The following is a 22,748-nucleotide window of genomic DNA, read 5'->3' as shown; positions in this document are numbered from 1 at the left end:
TTATATATATTTAATAAGAGTTGTATACAAAATAACCATGCTTGGTTCAACTTTTTATTTAAAAATATATAAAAAGTTTATAATAGAATCAAAATATCTTTGATAAGTAATAAGTTGGTTTGCTTTTTTTTGGGTTATCCGTTAACTTGTATCAAATTCTGGGTAAATAAATGGAACAATTTAACAACAGAAGCTAGGTAATTTTCTCCTCTAAGGTCACTTGGTGCTTGATCCGAAACCAATACTCATAAGTCTAGCTATGTAGTACAAATCAAAACGAGCCTTAAAATATTTAGCTCGATCAAAAACCAATCTTCAATGTCCAATTACAATTAAAACTCCATTGGTAAGAAGACTTAAATTTAACAAATTTTGTGCAATAATATCTGGTTCCTAATTTTAGCGTGAGCAATCAAGCCTTCTCCTTTTCAATTTCCGTAGGGATCGCTTTTTTCTTATCTTCTGTTTTTTTATTTTCCTCCGAGATCGTCCTTTTTTCACCTTTCTCTGTGACCGCCTTCTTGTCATCATCATCTCCTGTGATCATCTCCACGTCGTCATCATCTTCAGTTGACTTTTTATCTAAATCCTTGCCCAAGCCTCCTTCTTCCTGATCCTCATCACCCAGAACATATTCAATGACATCGTCGATGGGGAAATTGTTGAGCAGCGACTTGATGGAGTCGTTGTGAATGACCACGGTGAAGAGTAGTTTGCAATATTCCCGCATACGGCTAGCGTAGTCAAGTTCTGCGTAATTCTCGCCTGATTTCGACAAATCGTGGCCACAATTTTCAATCACTTTACAGAGTACAGTCTCCTCGGGAGCATTTGGCCAACCGTATTTCTTTAGGATCGGTGGATCCACCAACATGTCAATAAGTTTACCGACATTCTCTTTCAGCTTAAGATCCTCCTCTGTAAGAATATCTCCGCTAAAGTCATCATCGCTCGAGGCTTCTTCCAGATTATCCGCAATGGCAGCCGCCAAGCTGGCGGCCAGGGATTTTCGTTGCTCTTTCTTGACCACCGGTGAAACTTGTGTTTCCTCCTTCTTGCTTTCGGGCTTCACTGCAGCTTCTTCTGGTAGCTGCTCACCCTCGATAGCCCCGTCTAAGGGCAAAATCGTGTATGTTTCATTTTCCAGCGTAATGGTTTGGGCAGTACCATCGCCCTCGTCCACCAGGAATTCTCGCACCACAACGCCATTGCCATCCGTCTGGCTGGAAATCAGAGAACCCGCCGATGTGTTTAGCGCCACCGGTACAACCTCGTCCTCTTCGATTTCACTTAGCTTGGCCTTCTTTGCAGCGCTTTGAGGGCTGAGGCTCAACACCGAAAATGTCATCTGGATCGCATTCATGTACAGTGCGAATGTGCCTGCGTAGGGTTTCGCTGCTGTCGAAGTTCTTATCGCATATAGCGCAATCTGTTCGCTCCATAATTTTGATGGCAGGACGCTTGGCGACTCTCTGTTGTTTTGCTATATATAACAGGAAGTTATTAGTGATTAGTGATATGATATGCTAAGCTATGCTGATATAATAAGCTTAAGCTGATATGATAAGCTTAACTTACGGCTGTGATTGCCTTCGTCCATGTGCTCCTTGAGCAATGCTGTGGTACGGAAAGTACGCTTGCATTCGGTGCAGGAGAATACAGGCCGTTTAGTGCGAGAATGACTCTTTACATGGCGTTCTAGTCTGCAGAGAAATATTGAGTTAGATTAACAAAAGCTAACAGAAACTGAAGGGACACTTACTGTTTCTCTGTTTTAAACTTTTCCTCGCACTGTTCGCAAGCAAAGGGTCGAATATGGGTCTTGGAATGGGTACGCAACTGGGTGGCCTGGATGAAACTCTTCCCACACTCATCACATTTGTGCGGTCGTTCTCCAGTGTGACGTTTCATATGTCTATTGAGCACTTCCTTGACGGCAAAGGCTTGATTGCACTAAAAACAAAAAACCAGTCGAATACGATTAGATATCAATTTTTTAAAACAATATAAAAGCTTTGTGACTCACCACTGTGCAACTGTACGGTTTCTCGCCAGTATGATAGCGTCGATGCTTTTTAAGGGCCACCAAAGCGGAGAATTTCTTGTCGCAAAGATCACAATCAAAGGGTTTTTCCCCAGTATGTGTGCGAATGTGGATGCTGAGGGTAAATTTTATACATTAATAAAATACATTTTTTGAAAAATATACAACTCACTTAAGCGTGGAGAGGCTGTAGAAGCAATTTTTGCACGTGTGGCACATGTACTCCGGTTTCTTCACTACTTGTGTGCCCAAATGTTGCTTCAGATGGGATCGCAGATTGTCCAGTCGATAGAAGACACGATCGCACACTTTGCAGCTCATGGTATCGGTCTCATTCGACGAGCACGATGAGTATTTCTGGTGGCGTTTTAAGTGATAGGAGCGTGTAAAATCCTTTCCGCAGATTTTGCAAGCATACGGTTTGCCACGCGACTTGTGTTGCTCCTCGTGAAGCGCCAGCAAGGCTTCACTGCGCAGGTTGGCGTTGCAAATGGAGCAAGGGAAATCACTGAATTCAGAGTGGGTGATGAAGATGTGACGCTCATAGCTAGTCTGCGTCTTGAACGACTTGGGGCAGTCCGGACAGTTAATGTGGCCCAGCTAAAAGAGGAAGGTATATTTTAAGTACAAGATATACACTACAATCATATAAACTCACATGAAAAGTGTCATAACTTTCACTGCAGCAGAAGCAAATGTCCTTCTTCTCCATCACCACGGCGTCCTTTTCAATCTTTTCTAGGTTCTTAAGCATGTCAGCCTTGCGCAGATGGTACCCACTGTCGTAGCGACAGAACTCCAGATGTTTTTTGAGACTCTGAACTCGGCGGAAAGTTTTGTAGCATTTGCCACAGACATGCTCAACGATCTCCTTGATTTTGGTCTGAGTGCTGTTTCCCTTTCCCGACGATTCCTCGCCGTCGTCCTCACCATCTTCCTCTAGGTCCTCTTCACCTTCGGTGACTACGATCTCCTGTCCATTGGTGTTGTCAATTCTGCCTGGCACCACTTCCTCATCGTCTGCTAGAATAAAAGCAATGGTATCATCATCTTCCTCGGCTACCGCGGTAACAGTTGTGTCTGCTTTGCTATTTTCAGTTTTTACAGCCTGGAGTACATAGTGTTCCATTTTCTTTCTTTTACTGGGTGAGGTCTTAATCTTGACGTCTTCCACCGCTGTAACGGTGGCGCTAGGCGTCCTCTTCTCATTAAGAATCTTTACAGTGGAGGTTGAAGTATTTGTTGTCTTGATGACGCTTCTCTTCTCAGCCTTTGGCGTGGCCAAGATTTCTTCATTGAGTATTTTTATACGGGATCCTCCCAGACTTCCCCGTTTTTCCGGCTTATTTCCGACAGCCTTTGATGGACTAGTACTAGCCTCAGGGTCTACATTCGCTGCTACGTCATTTAAGAGCTTCATCCTGGTAGCAGGACGCTTATCCTTGGGCGGTGAAATGTTTTCCATGCCCAATATCTTGATCTTCTTTTCCTTGCCCTCCTTCGAGGCGCTCATTTTGGTTATGACAGCCTGAACGTGAAAATAGTTTCAAAATTGAAAATAAGGATCAGGATCAGAAATTTATGATTTAGCCTACTTTTAGGCACGTGATTTATTGAAAAATCACATTTTGCCAGCGTCACCAACACAAGCCCAAAAGCAGCAAAGAAAAAATGGCGTCACCAATTTCGATCTTTTACGATCGATCAGCGCGAGTGCGAGCGAGACAAAGATACGGCGCCTGACGCACAGAAAACGCAACAAGTTTTCTTCTTAAATAAAATTGTATTTCAAGGGGTTGAATTTAAATTCTAATACACTCAGATTTTCATTGCATACTTTTAAAATTTTAAGGGTTTTTATGTTTGACAGCCAAAGGACGCTCCGTTTTCATCTGATTCATTCGCTGATTAGGCATGCAGTTTTTTCACAGCAACACAACGAAAGAAAGCGGCGGTGATCGTGACAAAGAATGTGGCTTTGCAAAGGCATAGGGTGTGTTCTCACTTTCACAATATCACTTATTGACAACAAATATCTTGTTATTTACAAATTTCTCAGCACGATGCCGCTAAAATAATCAGAATTTACCTAATTTTATGCTTTAAATTCCAACACGACAAGATTTGTTAGAGCAGTGTGGCCGTTAATCGATAGATTGAATATACCAATTGATCTGTAAAATCTACTAAGCGATAAAAAAACTGAGTTGATGGGAAATCTAAATAAACGCTTTAACAAAAACAACAAGGCGATCTTTTTTAAAAAAATAATATACAATATTTATAATAAACTACGCCTACAGATACATTTAAATAAAACTTTAAAAAAATTATAAATGTATATTTGATCTACATTTTCCCGCCAAAACAACATTGAAATTGGGTGTTAAGGGGTTAAACCATATACCAAAGACTTTTGTCAATGACCATAAATACTGCATATTTGCAAGGTATATTTTAGGAGGCGTGCCGCGGTCACACTTTAGATTATTTCCGCGGAAAAAGGTAAATAAAAGCCGGAATATTGGTTTAAATGCAGTAAACTACCAATAAATTAATGCTAACAGAGATCATGACGACTGCCTTTGATGCTGCTCATACGGAGGGCCCAGGATTCGTGGGTATTCGGTTCTGCCAAGAGTGCAACAACATGTTGTACCCAAAGGAGGACAAGGAGAATAAGATCCTGCTGTACGCCTGCCGGAACTGCGATTACAAACAGGAAGCGGACTCCAATTGCATCTATGTGAACAAGATTATGCACGAAATCGACGAACTGACGCACATTGTGCCCGATGTAATTTCCGACCCCACGCTGCCGCGTACTGAGGACCATGCCTGTCCCAAGTGTTCCCATCGGGAAGCGGTCTTCTTCCAGGCCCAAACACGTCGCGCCGAAGAGGAGATGAGACTTTACTATGTGTGCACCAATCAGAATTGCACTCACCGATGGACAGAATAGATGCCTGTAATTTTAGCTCTAAGTAATCAAAACCAATATAAAGACCCTTTGCAATTTGTACATCTTGTATTCCCACATGATTACACCGCAAAAACATCTCACTAATAGTTTTGTACTCGATTGTCGCTCAATGAAATAGCAAGAGCATAGGAAAATCATTTGAATGAGAGGCGTAGATCAGATATCCGATAATCTCTTTGATCTCTCAGTACAGTAGTTTCTAACAGATTATTTTTCTATTCAAAACAAATATATTAAAACTTCATTGATTGTTATGATTAAAATTCATAGAAGTAAAATGATTTAGATTAGGAATTATTTGCGTATCGTTATCAGTTTCGATTTGATGACAATCTGATTTTTTTCTCTGCAGAACAGCAATAGCTGGGAACAAGAGACAGTATATATTCTTTCGGACAAACGCTAGCCTGCAAGCAAAAGGCAGGTTTTTAAACCAAATTAAATGACTGAAAAGTTTGCATTTTTTCGAATGCGGAAATAGTTATATAGTTATAAAAAAAGAAAAAGAAGTTTTATAGAATTTTGATCAGGTTTTGGAATATACAAACTTATGCATCATAAACTCGGAAACCAGATTTCGTAGTTATGACGTTAATCAAGTAGATGCACATGGGGACCCATGATTTGAAATAATCATAATAGAAATATCTACTGTAGTTGTAATTGAGCAAGAAATAAATCTCATAGTTCGCGGCCCGGTGACAATTCTTGATATTTATCATTGTTCTGCTCTAATCGAAGCTGACAACAAACAAACAGACACAAAAATAAAAAGAGCCCGAAAGCAACGAAGAAATGATTGAACAAGTTTCTTGTGCGTATCAAACGGCAGGCCATTCGAGTGTGGACTTGGCTCGATCCCCGGAGTCGTCGCTAAGTTTAGTCTGAGCTTAGAACTTGGCGCGACGTGTTGATCAAATCGCTGAAATGTGCTAAAGCAACCATCAAACCAGCCGAATCGAATATAAAAAAATTAAGTGTTAAGAGAGAAATTCAGCAAGTGTAAAAAAAAACAAAAAATGGCAAAGCCAAGGTCGTCGGGGGATTCGACTGTAAATGGAGGAGCAGATCCGGAGCCCAAGCTTAACTATTTCCAGAAACTATGGCGTTATCGGCATTATCTAGTCATCGAGCCCTTCTTCTTTTTCTACTTCATGGCTTCCGTTTTCAACGCGGTGGCCATGCAGAATTTCCCCTTGGACAAAGCCTGCCGTGTAAATTTGGGATACAACAAAGTGGTCTGTGACACGATGTTGGATAAATCGGAACTGGGTATCGAGTGCGATGATTTCGACTTTGAGAATACCACTCAGGGCGCCACTCCGGATCTAGCTGGCCTGGTGATCGGAGCAACTGGTTTCAACTATACGGTCTGCAAGGCGGAACTGGAGGCACAGATCCTAGCGGCAGATGTGTCCGGCAAACGTGCTCCGATGGGTAAAAAGAGATACTCACATATATCATATACATAACACGAGTCGTTCATTAAGTATACGCCGTTTTGGTTCTGGGTTTGGTTTTGACATTAGCATTGCTTAAATTTCAGGTTTGTGTTTAAATTAAACTCGAATTCTTTGCACATCTCGACTCCTCTGCATATTAAATCTCGCCTACCCCTTGGGATTTATATCCATAGGTGAGGTACACGGAAAGAAATTCTTATTATATTATGATATTATAAGGAATTTTATTAAGGAGATTAAAATTTATATAGATTTGGATGTAATTAATGAAGCTATGCGATTTTACTAGAATATTTGAATATTTATACTTTGTATGAATGAAAAAGTTTTTAAATTTTCGGACTTAAGAACTTAGGAAATTAAAATCTAAGCCCCATTACCTAAAAGGAATTATTTTTCAAAGTGTAAATTCTTTTTGGAATCCATGTCTTTTGATGGATGTCGTCGGAAATTAGCAGTTATCCGAAACATCTAATTACCTTATTTAATTGATTCGCTCATGAGTAGTCTTTCGCCTGCTGATGGTTCTAACAAAAATTCCCCCATTCTATTGTTGGTGATTAATTTAGAGCCGCTTCTAAAGGCCTTAGCCTAGTGTCTCGCAACGTAATCGTAATCGCTCCAAACCTGTTCTTTACATCGATGTTATTCGAGTGACTTTCATGGGTTCACTGCCATTGTCATTGGCATTTCATTTCTAGCCAACCATAGATAATATTTTATATTCCCAATTTAGCGATAAACGCCATCCGAAAATGTCATTTGCATAGAGCTACGCGGAATTCCGGTTCTCAGCGGCCGAGAACGTCTTCTTGTTTAATAATCTTTGCAAATGCGAGAATCATTAAAATGCATTGCATCAGAGATCGATAATTGAGGCTTTAAATGATTAAAATGTCGTGTCATAGATTCCATGGTGAAATTTTTATTGTATACATATTAGAGGTTTTTTTTTGTACAAATGCAAGTTTTGATTTGGTTTTGTTTGATAACAAGTTTGAAAAAGAAAGCAATATATAATCGCCAAATATTCAAATAATCTTAAAGAAGAAAAAAATGTTGAATAATTAGGAATACAAACAATAGTATTTAAAAATTTTTTTATAAAAATGAACAATAAATAAATAAAATTTGCTTGGCTAAGAATAAAGGAAGATTAGCTTTATGTTCTTGAGAAATTTAGACTCATTCTAATTTGATGTTAAAGTGTAAAGACTAAATTTCAAAATCATTTTGGTTATAATTTAATTAGTATTGCTTAGCTTAAATAAAACTATATTATTAATAATTAAGCTTTAAAATAAAATAAAGCTTTCAAAAGCTATAACACCCTATAGTTAATTACAAGTGGGAATTATATTAATAAACAAAATCTTACCTTGCTTATGCTAAGCAGATTTCGAAAACGAGTTATTTTTGTGGAATTGCAATTCCTGTTTTAGACTTGCCAAAATTCTGTATTTCGCTTATTGACTACATATTTAGTACATATTATACTTAAAAAAAAAACAATACTTATATAATATATTCACTTTCACAGCTGCCATTTTCCCCCTGATTGTACTGCTTTTCGCTGGAGGATGGGCGGATCGATACAACAAACGCAAGCCCTGTATGATAATGCCAATTATCGGAGAAGCCTTATCTTTTACATGTAAGTGGATATGTTCAATGATATTATATCATATTTTTTAATTATTTAATAATATTCCAGGTCAGATTATATCTTCAATTTTCTTTGATTCGCTGCCCATGGAGTTCGGTGCTTACTGTGAAGCCATCGTTCCGGCACTTTTTGGAGGATTGACTTTCTGTCTGATGGCAATCTACAGTTACATCACCATAGCCACGCCAGAGGAGGATCGTGTCTTCCGTTTTGGTATCTTTGCTATGTTTGTCACAGGAGTTCCGTTTATAGGACAACCCATTAGTGGACTACTTTTCACAACTTTGGGTTATACATGTAAGTTCTTAAAGTCTAAGCTCTATCTTTATAGTAACATATTTTATAAATTTCTTTACAGGGTCCTTTGCCTCAGCTATTGTTTTCCAATTAATAGCTATATTCTACATTATCTTCTTTATAAAAGAGGTAAAAAGCACGCCCGCTGATGAAACGAATGGCACACCAACGAATGAGCCACCTCCACTGCCCACCACTCTGCCTCCAAAACAGCAGGGTGCCGATAATATGGCTTACGAGACGACCAATGTGGATGAACTGCAGGGAAATAAGAATGTTAATTTCCAGCTGACTCCTCAAATGGAGCCCAAAGTGGAGGTTGTGCCTCCAAAACGTTCTCTCTTAAAAGAACTCTTCGACCCCACTTTGGTGCTGGACTGCATCCGATTCCCGCTGATTAAAAGACCCAACAATGGAAGGTAAGGAACCAGATTATAATTATTAATTAATTATTATAAGACGCTTCAACAACTACTTTATCATAGGATGCTGTTGATTCTCCTGCTGTGTGCCTACTTCCTGACCGTGGGTCCCACATCCGGTGAGAACGACTATTGGTATCGGTTCACCCTGAAGAAGCTCGCCTGGAACGGCAACGACTTCAGTATCTACCTGACCTTGTCCAGTGGCGCTGCACTGGTGGGCACCTTTATTGGCACTGCTATTCTGAGCAAGCTCCTCAAGGTTTCCGACTCGATGATTGGAATGCTGTCTGCCTTGTCCATTGTCTGCTCTCGAGTTCTTTTTGTAAGTACTTAAATTGAATATTTATTTTGATTATTGATTTATCATGGTTTTTTATATTTCCAGGCTTTCTCCAATAGCACTACCTCATTTTACGTGGCGGGAGTGGTGGATATGTTTGTCAGTCTGAGAGTGATAGCCATCAAGACTATCGGTTCTAGTATTGTAGCTGGTGATGAGCTGAGTAAGTAAAAAAATGTATAATTAGTAAAAAATTATTTTAATTTATTGTTCTTAAATATAGGTAAAATGTACTCCATCTTTGGCATAAGTGAGCCAATAGCCCAATTCATCTTCCCGCCCATCTTCAGTGAGATTTACAAGAGCACAGTGGATTCATTCCCAGGAGCCATTTGGCTTTTTGGCGAAATCTTCTACATTCCCAATGTCTTGGTGTTTGTGTAAGTGCACTTTATTTTATATAGCCGTAAAAAATATTAAATTAATTTATATTTAACTTACAGTGTGTGCTATTTCCTTTTGCGACGTCGAAAGGCAAGTGAGGAAAAGAATACCGAGGAGTTGGAGGCAAATGGTGCCAATCGTTCCAATGTGCCCGATAGCGAAATAACTAGTCTGTAACGTAATTAATGCCAGTCCATGTTATATATTTTTTATATTTATAATATAAATTGTATATATTTTGTATATTTATAAACAATTTTTATACTTTGTGAACTTATGTGTATTATTTTTTCCATATTTTCCATTTCAAAACTTGGAGAATTTACCCTTTTTTTTGATTTCATTGTTTTATTCAAAACATTTACTAAGTGTTTGGCAATTACAAGACGAAACTCTAAGTAAACACGTTACTGACATAATCTATTTTTGCTTTTGTATATTTTATTTTCTCACATCTATTTTTGGAAAATCCCTGCAAAACCAAATTACCCGAGGCTATGAAAAGGTGAGCCAACTTTGATTTGGACACTTCACTCCCTATGGCAATGCTCACAAATTACTTTTTTCGGGTCGAGTAATTTTAGTTTAAGCCTTTGGCTTCTCCCCTCTGATTTTCCTCCCCCTGGGAAAAGTGGTAGTTTTCCAATCAGCAAATGCATTCAGTTTGAGCAGCCAGCTGCGGCAAAGTGGGGGATGTCAGGGGCAGAGGCGTGGCCATATGTGGGCGCTAACTGGCAAGTTGAAACAATTGGGTGCTAATAATCCCCGGTTAATCTGCGTAAGTGTGTGTTTCTGGAGGCATTGAAGCAAGGATTCTGAAAGGCACATCACGCATCCTTTGGCATCTATCGTGTATGGCCCAACATCGATATAAAAGACCAAACGCGAAGCATCAAAAGCCCAGACGCAGCTGTGCCTCGAAAGCGAAAGGAACCCATCGAGATTTCCGAGTGTCCTGAGACAAGGACTAACTTCTGCAGAACTATGTTGCGCCTCCTGTTACTGCCGCTGTTTCTCTTTACATTGTCTATGGCCTGCATGGGCCAGACTTTTCAGTATTCCCGTGGCTGGACCAATGGCAAGAGATCCTTCAACTCAGCATCTCCCCTGCTGACCAACGGTCATTTCCATCGGGGCAACGATCTGGGATTCACGGAACTCTATGATTTGCAGGATTGGAGCAGCGAACGTAGATTGGAGCGGTAAGTTTAAAATAGTGTTAAATAAAAGTAGTGAACTAAGAAATCTATCTTTCATTTAAATTTACTCTGAAAACTAGTGTTTCAGTATATTGTTCTAACGTTATATTATTTTAAATGTTTTTCTTTTAGTTGCCTTTCCCAGCTCCAACGTTCATTGATTAGTCGTAATTGTGCCCCAGGATCGGACTTTAATGCCAATCGAGGAGATGCAGATTCTGAAAGCAACTCCCATTCCAGAATTAACAACATTAATAACGAGAATGTTTTATATTCAAATGCCAATATCCCGAATAGACATCGCCAGTCGAATGATCTGCTAGATGAGCTGAGTGCCGCTGGAGCCGGAGCTTCTGCTGAGCCCAATGTGTTTGGAAAACATTAGCCATGACATCTACTGTCCATCGAATGCGAAAACTTATGTTAAACTAGCAAAAAATGCTACAAAAATGTAAAAAAAAAAATGTTTAAACCGTTAAATAAACCAGAGGCATTTTATGAATATCTTAAGTGAATTATTCTGCTACCAATTAAATGTTTTTATGGTCTTAAAACAATACAATAAGTATTTAATTATAAATTCTATAAGAAGAGATTAAGAAAAAGTTTAGATAGAAAAGAATTATAAGGAATATAAAACATTTTTAAGTTACTAGCAAAAAGCAGGCCTTTGAAATATAAAGGTGTAAGGTTAATAAATTACGATGTAAAAATATTTTTATTTTGTTACAAATTTACTAAAAGATCAGAGAGTTTTAAGATATAAAGTTTTTAATAAGAAATTTAAAAAAGGAACGTTACCTTAAGTCACTGTCGATATCTTTAATTACCGCTCTGCGCACAAATCTAAAAAATATCGATAGTCCTCGGATAATTTTGATTTTATAATATCGATCAATATATAAAATATCTTGTGCCCTTTTATTTCTATAACCTTTTAGTTCTATGTAATTTATTTCGCTCTTTCATGTGATTTTTAAAGTGAACGAAACAGTGGTGAGTTTTCGATTGCAAAATCAGGGCTGGTCGAATGCATTTGGTGGAATGCAGCAGTTTCTCCGTCTGGTAACACTGAACGACGCAAATCGAGAGAAAGAACCAAAAAAGTTTGCGGAAAAGTGCAACAATTAATTTCCCCCGCCATCGAAATGCTGCCATGCATATAGTCGATCGCATTCGATTGAAAATGCGCTGCTGCGTATGACAACAGTTTTCCAAGCGAGGTGCATTGCGTGGACTTACAATATTTTTCCCTCTTTTTTCTTCTTTTGGTCTTCTTCCTCTTTCGCTCGCTTCGCACAACAACAACAATAACGACGACGTTTTTTCAGTGGCGAAAACTGTACGCAAGAGGGGCGAGAAGAGGAGAAAAAGTGCAAAGTGAGAAAGAGAGACAGCCAAAAAGAAGAAAAAAACACACATGTAATGTGCAAATGTTTTATGAGTTCTACGTTTGTTTTTTCTTTTCTTTCGATTACCCCCAGGTAATTGCAGTCTGGTTTTATCGCGTGTGCGTGTGTGTGGGATAAACGCGTGTCCAGGAAAAACGCGCCAACCAATAACAAAAAACAACCAACTAACTACCGCCCACCCAGCGATCACGCGCCCCCAACCCCATTTAAATGATAATGGTGCGAAGACGACAACGGCCCGCCAAGGAGACCACATCCTCATCCTCTGGTGGAGCCTCCTTGGAGTCTGGAATTCCGGTTGACCAAACGCTGCCACTAAATGTGGCGGGAAATTTGCTGGAGGATCAGTATTTTGCCAGCCCCAAGCGGAAAGACTGCCGATTGATGAAGGTCAGCGAAAATGGTCAACTGCCGGAAGCCACAATGATGGCCCACAAAGGCCATCACAAAGACAACAAAGCGGGTCGCACAATAGGTAAGTGCTTCTGTCTGTTTTTGAGGTTAACTTTAGTGGCTGAAAAACCTCTGGCTTATCACAATTTCAGGGGTTCCCTTGGCCACACGCTCGCAAACTCGCACTATTGAGAACTTCTTTAAAGCCAATGCTGCCGTTAAGGACACCCAAAAGACAATACATACAGAGGAGCACCTGGAGCTGGGTGATCAAGAGCTAAAACTGGAGGATGAGGATCTAAATGTGCAACTAAATATAGGTGATGAAGAGCTAAAGTTAGCAGGCGAACAGATAAATGGGCACGTGCCCTTTGTGGACGAAGAAGATGCCAAGGCCGAACAAAAGCTAATGGACGAGGAGCTGCAGCAAGTGGTGGAGGAACTATTATTCGATGGCAGCTCCAGAGCTTCTTCAAATTCGCCCTGCTATCAGCACGAAATGGAGGCCATTCAGGAGATTCCTGAAATGTCACACATCAAAGAGATCACAGAGCCACAAGAAGGACTGGGCACTCTGGGCGACTTCCAAACTCATCGCTCTGCGTTGCGAGACAGTCATAGCTCCACCCACAGCAGCAGCACCGACAACATCTTCCTGCAAGAACCCGTGCTTACCCTGGACATAGATCGCACACCCACCAAAGCTTCCAGTATAAAAATCAATCGGAGTTTTGAACTCGCAGGAGCCGTATTCTCATCACCTCCATCGGTGCTAAATGCCTGCCTTAATGGGCGCTTTAATCAAATAGTAAGCCTAAATGGACAAAAGGAGCCACTGGCTGGACCAAATTTCGATTTGGATCATCATGACAGCAGTTCTTGTGACAGCGGCGTGGCCTGTGGACTAACTGTCAACACAGAATCGCCAGCGGGGCAAGCTCGCCGCAGAAAGCCAGCTACCCCGCATCGTATTCTGTGTCCCTCGCCCATCAAAACGGCTTTAAAGGCTACAGGAGGGATTTGCAAGGTTGGATCGACGGATTCATTATCACCACGCAAGTCACCAAGAAAATTGCCCGCCACCACGGCAGCGGTGGCCGCCTGTAAGTCGCGCCGAAGACTGAACCAGCCAAAGCCACAAGCGCCTTATCAGCCACAGCCTCAGCTACAAAAACCACCGCCACAACAACAACAGCAGCAGCAGGGGGACGTCGTAGTGGTGCTAGATGACGAAGATGAAGAGGAGGACGATGACGATGTCCATGCCTTGCTCAAGGCCGCCGAAGAGCGGGAAAATCAGAACAAAGCACCAGCCACAACCAACAGTAACAAAGTGGGCATGAAAGCCATGCTGAAGCCAGCACCTGTGAAATCTAAGACCAAAAACAAGGGGCCAGCAAAGGGTCAACCGCCACTGCCTTTGGCTGCCACCAATGGCAACCGTGAGATGACCGACTTCTTCCCGGTCCGAAGAAGTGTACGCAAGACTAAGACAGCCGTCAAAGAAGAATGGATGAGAGGCCTAGAGCAAGCGATACTCGAAGAACGTTGCGAGGGTCTCCAAGTTCGTCACTTCATGGGCAAAGGACGAGGCGTAGTTGCTGAAAGACCTTTCAAACGTAACGAGTTTGTAGTTGAATATGTGGGAGATCTCATCTCCATCACCGAGGCCGCTGAACGGGAGAAACGCTACGCGTTGGATGAGAATGCCGGGTGCTATATGTACTATTTCAAGCACAAGACCCAGCAGTACTGCATCGATGCCACAGTTGACACCGGAAAGCTGGGACGCCTCATCAATCACTCACGTGCTGGCAACCTGATGACCAAAGTGGTACTCATCAAGCAGCGACCTCATCTCGTACTCCTGGCCAAAGACGACATTGAGCCGGGGGAGGAGCTGACCTACGACTACGGAGATCGATCCAAGGAATCCCTGTTGCATCATCCTTGGTTGGCCTTCTGAGGAAGAGCTTTCCAGGAGCTCACAAAAGGGGATGCGGTTCAGCCTTAAAACGAAGACTATTTACCATGTTCGAGGCAGAGAATCTTAATCATAAGACTAGGGCTAAACAGGTTTTTGGCTCGAGGGATTCTTACATAGCTTTTATAGACAGATTGCCGCGCCTTGACACAGCCAAATTGTTTTCCGCCCTGTTCCCATTACGATAAGTTGCCGGAATTGTTTTTTAATTCATAATTTTCGTTAACACAAAATTTACAAAGATCGATACATGTTAATTTTTTTGGTAAGACCAATTCAATCAATCAAAATTCCGGCAACTTAAATCAGAATGGATCGCAGAGCAGGGTATTTGAGACCTGTTCTGGACATCCCCGAGCTTAGATCTTATTTGAGGAAAAGTATGTAAACTGTTAGTTCAAAATATCATAACCGATAGCGAAACACCCACACACCCCTCACCCATGGGACGGAAAGTAATCAGTGTAAATTCTAACACGTTTGCCACAGAAATTGGTCTAATGTCAATTTTGGTCTTTGCCGTTTCCAACATCAAATACATTTAAAGATTTAAAGATTTTCTTTGGTCAGTTAAATAATCGAAATTAATTAATTAAGAATAAACTTATCAAAAAGACCTAGACTATAGAGATTGTAAATTGATATTAGACCCATGATCCCTATAGCAAAATGCCTTAAAATTGTACGATTACGATTCAACCCTAGGACTCTTTATCAAAAGATCAATCCACCCGTGCCCCCCACACACTCATGAGCATATTTTTTGGATTTGTTAGCTTTTCATTATGTTAGAGCAAGGCTAAAATTAAGGAGAGATAATAATATTAATAATTAAACAAAAACAACGCGCTTAAGCATTAAGGCATCTTAAGATAATTGAATGAAAATGAAAAACTGTTGACCATTTAGAGAGAGATGATGATTATCATGAAGATGTTAATGGAGACATACATTCACATTGACATAAATCGATCGTACACTATTTATATAGATATTTATATTAGATACATGTGTAATTTCTAACTATTACGTACTATTTACTGCCATAGAGCTATACACCCCCTCGCACCTGCTCCAAGAAAAACCACCCCCTAGGAACTGACACTAAATCGTTGATTTATATCATAGACACAACACTCATTAATTCACGAGGCTTCTCCAGGAGAGTAGTGGACTGCTGGACACCTAGTGCTTCAATTTACTTATAATCTCTCTACTCACACGCAGGTTTCAATCACACACACTCACTCGAACAACCATATTCTAGATATATATACTTAACGATAGATCACCTCGCCCGCCCTCGTCCCAGAAATCCGGCTTCTATATAGTTCAGCGACTGAGTTCAAATTTATGTTGTAACCCCTCCCCATTAATTTACCATGATTTCTGTATTTCAATGAATGCTCCAATATATTGAAGGATTTTGTTTTTTAAATAGGTTTATTTTAATCTGCGCATATCTTTAATTTTACAATATGTTAAATATATATTTTAATACGTTCTAGTACATAGTTAATTCATTTATTTAAATCAAGCAGCAACCATCTATAATCATATTTTTGTTTTTACCTTCCATTCATTGACTTGGCAAAATAAAATAAAAAACAAATAAAAATCTATTTGTAATTTACATTTAAGTCTATAAAACATATGATTACATTAAACACTTAGTTTTAGTTAATAATTGTTTATAATTTTCAGTCACACACACGCAAAACACACACTGAAACACATTCAAACTTAAAGTGCGTAACATACAGAGTAAAAATAAATAAATGAAAACAAATTAACACGAAAAACAATAATCAAGAACTGGAGCGGATTGGGTTTCGTTTTCCAGCGATTTTTCTGGAGATCATCATGGCAACCAGACACACACACATTCATTTACACTTGGAATGCACGGGAGTTTTTCTCTATCAACTAACAAATCCTATTACATTTACAGCGTTAACTATTTGTTTGCTTGGTTAGTTCGGTTCTTCTTGTTGGTTTAAGTACACAATATAGAAAAATTCGCATCAGGCGGGTTGGGTTTTCATCAATGTGTGGTGGCCCGCAATCGCTTTGGAGTATTTGCTTTCAAGGGAGTTACAAAAAGGGAAGTCTGTCTGTGGAATGCATTCGTAGGCTTTACTGTAGATCAACTGATGATAGTCCTTAGATTGGTGGAGTATTCTAACATTTCTAGACGACGCTGGGTGCAGATTTTGGATTTAGTAAAGCTAAAATTATCATGTAACTACATAGATAGAGCGGATACGTAATATTTTAAGAAATTATTTATGATATTCCTGAAATCCGTATTTTTTCTAATCTTTTGTTTTTGGTCATCTAAGATTAATCTTATGATGGTATATTGATATGACCGAAGTTTAGTATTGCATGCCTGAAGATGCATAAGCTTAAATTTTAAAATCTCGAAAGGTTTCAGGAATATCCTATATAGTTTCGAGAATTTCACTGGGTTTTCAAGTAGTCCTAAGTCAAAGCTTAAAATCTTTTCAATTTATATTCCGCCATCTCTTTAAAAATTAAAATTTTCGATAAATTTAAGACTTTTGTTTTTGTCAAAATTAAGTACAACATAAATTTGGAATCGAAATATTGCACAAACTTTTTTTCTATTTTTGTTTCTTATTATTTTTTTAATCCTGATCTATGACTAACAACAACATGCACGCACAACAACAACAACAATTATGCCAACGATAACGTCAACAATAACGACAACAACATGGAACACAGCTTGCATCAAACTACATGTGTGACGGTTCGGTTTATGGTAAATATCAGACGGATTCATAATACTGACTGGCACGCCCCTCTTCTCTTTTTGCCTACGTGAGAATGGTGGACTCGACGCCTCCCAGTGGACATGGCCCGCCCACATTCTGACGGTGCTGCTGCAGGACCCTGCCACCTGCTACCCTAAGCTTCTTGTGTCATTTCTTGCCACCGAAACTCGGTTTCGGAAGCGCACCCATGAAAGCACCAGCATTAGTGGGCAATGCTGGTGCCACAAAGCTGAGATCGGGAATTAGAGAGATGCGCGGCGCTACCTTGGCATTGCCGATTTGGAATTGCTGACGTTGATGCTGCTGCTGGTAGGTGGCACCCACACCCAATCCTCCAGAAACGGGCGCTGTCGAAAAGTCATGCATAATGTGTATTTGCTGTGGAATGGCTGGCACATTGTTGTTGTTGCTACTGCTGCTGCTAGGTACCAGATTGCTGTGGGGATGTTGCTGTTGCTGCTGCGCTTGGTACAAACTCAAGGGATTGTTGTAGAAATTAGCACTCTGCCAGGCACCCGAATTGAATTGTGGAGCCGGTCGAGCGGGTGGTGTACTGCTCACAAAATCAGACCAATCATCTTCTTTCGGAGCTGCAGGTGGTTTCCTTAGATTGCTATTAACATTATTATTGTTGTTAGCGATAGAGTGTTGCTGCTGTGCCTGCTGATGATGCTGCTGTTGTTGGTTAACCGGAACAGAGACAAAGTCTGACCATTCATCATCCTCTTGAGGCGGCTGAGATTGAACTGGTGCGGGAGGAGTTGGTTTTTTGGCCACCGAAGCGCTAATTGTGAGTGGTTTGGCCTGAGAGGAGAACAATTCCTCTATCCTGGCCATTTCCTCGGCATTTATGCTAGACAAAGCATTGTCGCCCCATTCTATGGAGGCAGTTGGCTTCTTGGCCAACGGAATGGCTTGAGGCAGCAGAATAGCCGGACTGAGGATCATCTGTTCGCCAAAAGTAGGTGTATCGATTCTCGACCGGGTCGCCGGCATCGATTGAAAGTCACTAAAGTCATCGTCTTCTGCCTGGGGTGGCAACTCGAAACTGCTACCAGCTCCATTGCCACTCACTTTGCTGGGGGAATCGAGACCAAATGGTGGTTTGTACTCCACATCGCGATACTCCTTCTTGACCACCGTTTCATCAATGATTATGCCCGTTGCCGCCATCTCGTAGTCGAAATCAATGGGTGCCAGCGTTGTGGTCTTGGCCACCGCCGTATCCGATTTGGAGGGTGTATAGATGTGGGTCTCCTTCAATGGCACCGAATAGCTGGCCATCGAGCTGCCGACGATCTCCTCCTGAGCTGGCGGTGCTGGCGTTGGAGTGGTCCTCAAATCAAACTGCTCCGGCTCCGTACGCTGCTGATGCAACTGCTCACCGCTGTTGAGTTTGTGGGCAGGGCTGTCTGCTGATAAAGCAGTCGATAGCGTCGCTGCTGTTGGAGCAACAACTGTTGTTGATGGCGCTGTTGCGGATTCAATATGGTTCGATTCGGCGCTGGTGACTGAAGTTGGCTGATAGCTTTGGTTTCGTCGGTCTTCACCGTCGGAATTGCTGGCGGAACCAGAACCGGAGCCGGTGGACCCTTCCCCATGAGGCGGGCCAATCCGCGTTTCAGCTTGGCTCGTCGCTGCTGCGGGGGCGTTTTCCATTCCTAAGGAAAGGAATCGAAACAATTACTTTATCGTCAAGTTGATAACTATTAAGTATAATGAAATATTTGATTAAAGCTAAGATTATTATCATCTGTTATGTTACAAAAATGTTTTTATTTCAAAACGCGTTTTTTGTGCATTACGAAAAGGTAAGTTAAATCTTAATATCAGTTAATTTAAAAAAATACTTAGTGCTTTATAAAAGACCGTTATTATTATGTTTAGATTTAGATTTAATCTCCAAGCATTATAAATCTGTAAAATAGCAGCATTACTTTGAAGTTGGAGAAGTTTCAGGAACACATCAGATGATGGATAAGAAGGTTTACAATATATATAGTTAGTTATATAGATATTAGTATGAACTGTATCTAGCTAAGTAAAATGTGAAAATGAGGGGAAATCTTAGGATGGGTATCAACTACTTGTGCTTGAACTGAGCTGGCTGAGATCGGATGCTTTGTGCTAAAGTAACAAGAACCAGGGAACTGTGGATCAGTGGGTTGAGAGTATATAGGTATATAGAGAAATAGAGCTGAGTAGTATATAGAAAGAATCCAAACTGAACAAAACTGAAAAAAGTTTGAGAAGAAACAACTACAACACACGCACAGAGCCAACGAAACTTACTAAAATCCAGCAAGGCGTCGTGAGCAGTGAGATTTGTGTTAATTGTTATTGTCATTGTTGTTGTTGCATGATTGTTGTTAAGATTGTTATTATCGATATTATTATTATTATTGTTGTTGTTGTTGTTGCAGATGGTGGCAAAATGTGTGGTGGAGTGGATTGGTGGAGAGTGGTGCAAATCGATTGTCAAATTGTGATTGTTATAGGTCATCAAATCCATTACAGGTGGTTGTGGTTTATCATCCAGTTGATTGATGTTAGCAGCAACGTCGTTTTCACCATTATCGATGTTGTTATTATTGGTGTGGGAGTTAGAGGTAACAAGATTTATTTTATCAGCATTAGCCACCACCGATAGTTGGTCTAGTTGTTCCAATTGTAATGTCTGTACATGTGATTCTAAATACAATTTATCGTAAGGATAAACTTTTTGATTGTTGTTTGTTGAGATAGTTAGAAGAAATGTGGTTAAAACAAAAACAAGGCAAACGTAAAAGGAAAAGTAATATATACATAAGTATATAGAAAGGAGCAGCCAATCGAACGGCAGGCCAATCCGGGAAGCGTGTGTCAATAGGATCAGGAAATAGGCAACGAAAAGCGTTTGAAAGTAAAGCGAGCGTTAGGCGATATTGGGTGGCAATTTCTCGATTTACGAAACTTGTGTAGCGGTTAATTTGCGGCAACTAAGTGGAGCAATCTCTCAGAGATTTTCGGGAACACTCACCCTGATAGCTGCTGGAATTGACAATTGGATCTAATGTGCTTGTAGTAGTTCCGCTCGATAATGGTTTCATCGGCTTCAAGGGATCGAAGCTCAGGTTGGCGGCAAATCGCGGCATCGATGAGTTCCACTTGTCGCCGAAGAGCTGTAAATAGTACAAAATTAATTTACTGTAGCTATATTCCTATGACTAAGAAAGAAATCTAAATTATTTTCCGACTTACTATATTTCTTGAATCGATGCCCAGCGATCGAACGAGGGCATGCCTCATCTCCGAACTGCTCCATTGATAATCCAGAGCTTGGGCATGCTCGATGGCACCAAAATTAAATCGCTGACACTGCGCCAAAGGCTTGCGATTAGCCATACTGATGCTTTCCAGCTCCTTTGATTTCGGGAACATCAGCTCCAGGACTGGCTTCACCCTTTCATCGATGCTCAGGTGAGGTGCCGCTGGTGGTGGTGGTGGAGGTACAGAAATAACTGCCGCAACGGGCTCTGAGAAGTCACCAAAATCGTCGTCATCATCGTTTTCGCTTTGACCAGGACTTCCATTTGTTGGAGTGGCGAACTCTTGAAAATCATCGAAACCATCGTCTGCTGGCTCTGGAGGAGGTAATGTAAAAGAAGCTTTTAAAGAAGGAGCAGTTGTCTCAGCCTTTGAAGGTTCCGTATCCGTTGTCGAAATGACTTTTAAGGAAGGTGTTTCAAAGACAGACGTAGAAGCTGTCGATGGAGTTTTTTGGTATCTATTTCAGCCACTGAGAAATCCGCAAAGTCACCAAAGTCATCATCCTCTTCGATATCCTGACTTTCTGGGATCGATTCTTTGTAATGTAAGTCGTCTGGCGGCTCTTCAAAGTTTGCAAATTGAAATGTATCACTTTCCGCTGCTTTACCCCACTGGCTAGATGTTTCTTCTAGATTCTGAGGGTCTGATAAGCTTTTTTCTTGGGTTTCCAACGGTGTCGCCAAGTTATTTGAACTCTTATCCAGGCTTTCCAAGCCAGTAAAGCTATTCTTTATGTTTATTCCCTTTCCCGGTTCCTTGTCCCCCTCCGGAAAACCATCGCCATTTGGTAAAGTAGGTGTTGACAGAACCTCGATGGCAAAAAAATCCACGGCTCCTTCGCGTATATATAGTTCTTTGGGTTTTTTTGGCGAGCACTCCTCGTCGCTGTCATCGGAAACATCCTCCAGCGTGACCTGATGGCTGAGGGTATTGGCTTTGGTTGTGTGCATCACGGGCGGAGCAACTATATCCGTTTCCGCAACGGGTGAAAGTGTGGAGGCGGCAGACACGCTTTCCGTGGAGTAGAGACTGAGACTGTCTAGCTTCAAGGAGGGTACCTGCTCTTCCAGTTCCTCTTCTTCCAGCTCCAAGCTCAAGGGAGGCGGCGTGGGCGGTGCTGTTACTCCGAAAACATCGTAATCCATTGTCTGTTTGACTTGGTAATTGAATGCCTCGGCGGTTTGTTTATTTTCCAACAAATCCGGTGGCTTTTCTCGAAATTCCTCAACGGGATCTGGTGGTGTAGTGGGTTCTAAAAAGTATGGTTTACGTGAGTATTAAATATGGGAATATGAAACTATATCTAAGCTTACCTTTCGAGCTGCTGACTAAGCCAAAATTAGAGTATTCGTCACCTTCATCCAAGTGAATTGTGGATTGCAAACCGGAATCGTCGTCTTCCTCACCGAAATCGATGGGCGGCGGTGTGCTGCAGAGCAGCGGCGGAGGTACATTCACCATAATGCCAGCTGCAAAATTTAGCAAAAGGATCCCCTAAAGACCACTTCCTGTTTTAAAAAAAACAACCAAAAAAAAAACAGGGAACGTTTCGATCTTCTATCTCTTTTGCTCCCCTATATCGGTGTGAATGTGTTGTATGTGTGTGACGCAGGTGCGGAGGGGTGTTCGCGCCTTGTGTGTGTGAGAGAGCCACTCAAGGTCTGTGTTGGAATTTTCTTGTTTGCATTTAACACGCGTCAATTTTCATCTGTCCTCGAATATTGCCTAACTGCCGTTTTTTTGGTGGCCCTAAAAATGTATTGGCCAAATTTCCAAAACGCGTTCTAGCTACAATTAGCCATGATTTTCCCTAAAACAATACTTTTTTCCAGGTTTAGTTCTGCCGTCAGTGTTACCGTTTAATCGTAAGGTATTGCAAAAGTGCTGCAAAACGTTGCGCACAATTGATAACAAGAAAAATGTATTTACTATATTGATAAAATGTTTGTGCAACAAAAAATAACAATAAGTCTTAATGCCTATAAGAAATACGTCAATATTAAAAAATCGTTTTAAGACGAATATTCGTTGTCGTAAAGTATATATAA

The 22,748-nt window shown here is 40.8% G+C and overlaps 6 protein-coding genes across 7 annotated transcripts; 4 read left to right on the top strand and 2 right to left on the bottom strand.

The window, feature by feature from the left end:
* Positions 1–40: 40 nt before the first annotated feature.
* On the bottom strand, positions 41–4,214 carry LOC108111684 (protein suppressor of hairy wing). Its single transcript, XM_017221227.2, is given in 8 exon segments — positions 41–1,300; positions 1,302–1,483; positions 1,579–1,703; positions 1,763–1,953; positions 2,027–2,159; positions 2,217–2,644; positions 2,703–3,572; positions 4,134–4,214. Coding segments are annotated over 7 exon segments (2,802 nt in total). The 5' UTR covers positions 3,558–3,572; positions 4,134–4,214; the 3' UTR covers positions 41–412.
* A 250-nt stretch (positions 4,215–4,464) lies between these two features.
* On the top strand, positions 4,465–5,066 carry LOC108111692 (DNA-directed RNA polymerase II subunit RPB9). The gene is made up of 2 exons (XM_017221240.2): positions 4,465–4,549; positions 4,612–5,066. Exon 2 carries the CDS (start codon positions 4,617–4,619, stop codon positions 5,004–5,006), a length of 390 nt encoding a protein of 129 aa, XP_017076729.1. The 5' UTR covers positions 4,465–4,549; positions 4,612–4,616; the 3' UTR covers positions 5,007–5,066.
* Positions 5,067–5,893: 827 nt separating this feature from the next.
* On the top strand, positions 5,894–9,845 carry LOC108111690. Its single transcript, XM_041818864.1, has 8 exons — positions 5,894–6,464; positions 8,031–8,144; positions 8,205–8,453; positions 8,515–8,872; positions 8,939–9,200; positions 9,264–9,381; positions 9,442–9,598; positions 9,662–9,845. The coding sequence occupies exons 1-8, from the start codon at positions 6,047–6,049 to the stop codon at positions 9,777–9,779; spliced, it is 1,794 nt and encodes a 597-aa protein (XP_041674798.1). The 5' UTR covers positions 5,894–6,046; the 3' UTR covers positions 9,780–9,845.
* A 675-nt stretch (positions 9,846–10,520) lies between these two features.
* LOC108111654 (pro-corazonin) lies at positions 10,521–11,303 on the top strand. Its single transcript, XM_017221185.2, has 2 exons — positions 10,521–10,804; positions 10,934–11,303. Exons 1-2 carry the CDS (start codon positions 10,587–10,589, stop codon positions 11,184–11,186), a joined length of 471 nt encoding a protein of 156 aa, XP_017076674.1. The 5' UTR covers positions 10,521–10,586; the 3' UTR covers positions 11,187–11,303.
* Positions 11,304–11,846: 543 nt separating this feature from the next.
* On the top strand, positions 11,847–16,100 carry LOC108111674 (histone-lysine N-methyltransferase PR-Set7). Of its 2 annotated transcripts, none has more exons than XM_017221210.2 (3): positions 11,847–12,024; positions 12,286–12,688; positions 12,759–16,100. In XM_017221210.2, the coding sequence occupies exons 2-3, from the start codon at positions 12,424–12,426 to the stop codon at positions 14,570–14,572; spliced, it is 2,079 nt and encodes a 692-aa protein (XP_017076699.2). In that variant the 5' UTR covers positions 11,847–12,024; positions 12,286–12,423; the 3' UTR covers positions 14,573–16,100. The 2 variants fall into 2 exon arrangements, with proteins under 2 accessions (XP_017076699.2, XP_017076700.2); XM_017221211.2 differs by lacking the exon at positions 11,847–12,024 and adding an exon at positions 12,065–12,181.
* Positions 16,015–22,571, bottom strand: LOC108111673. Its single transcript, XM_017221207.2, is given in 6 exon segments — positions 16,015–19,052; positions 19,684–20,082; positions 20,411–20,552; positions 20,632–21,159; positions 21,162–21,952; positions 22,014–22,571. Coding segments are annotated over 6 exon segments (3,522 nt in total). The 5' UTR covers positions 22,162–22,571; the 3' UTR covers positions 16,015–17,538.
* Positions 22,572–22,748: the final 177 nt, after the last annotated feature.

The sequence above is a fragment of the Drosophila eugracilis genome, unplaced genomic scaffold (genome assembly GCF_018153835.1).
Source record: "Drosophila eugracilis isolate 14026-0451.02 unplaced genomic scaffold, ASM1815383v1 contig_401, whole genome shotgun sequence".
NCBI classification, from domain to species: Eukaryota; Metazoa; Arthropoda; class Insecta; order Diptera; family Drosophilidae; genus Drosophila; species Drosophila eugracilis.
Note: the sequence above shows the minus strand (reverse complement) of the source record. Positions and strands in the feature narration are given on the sequence as shown.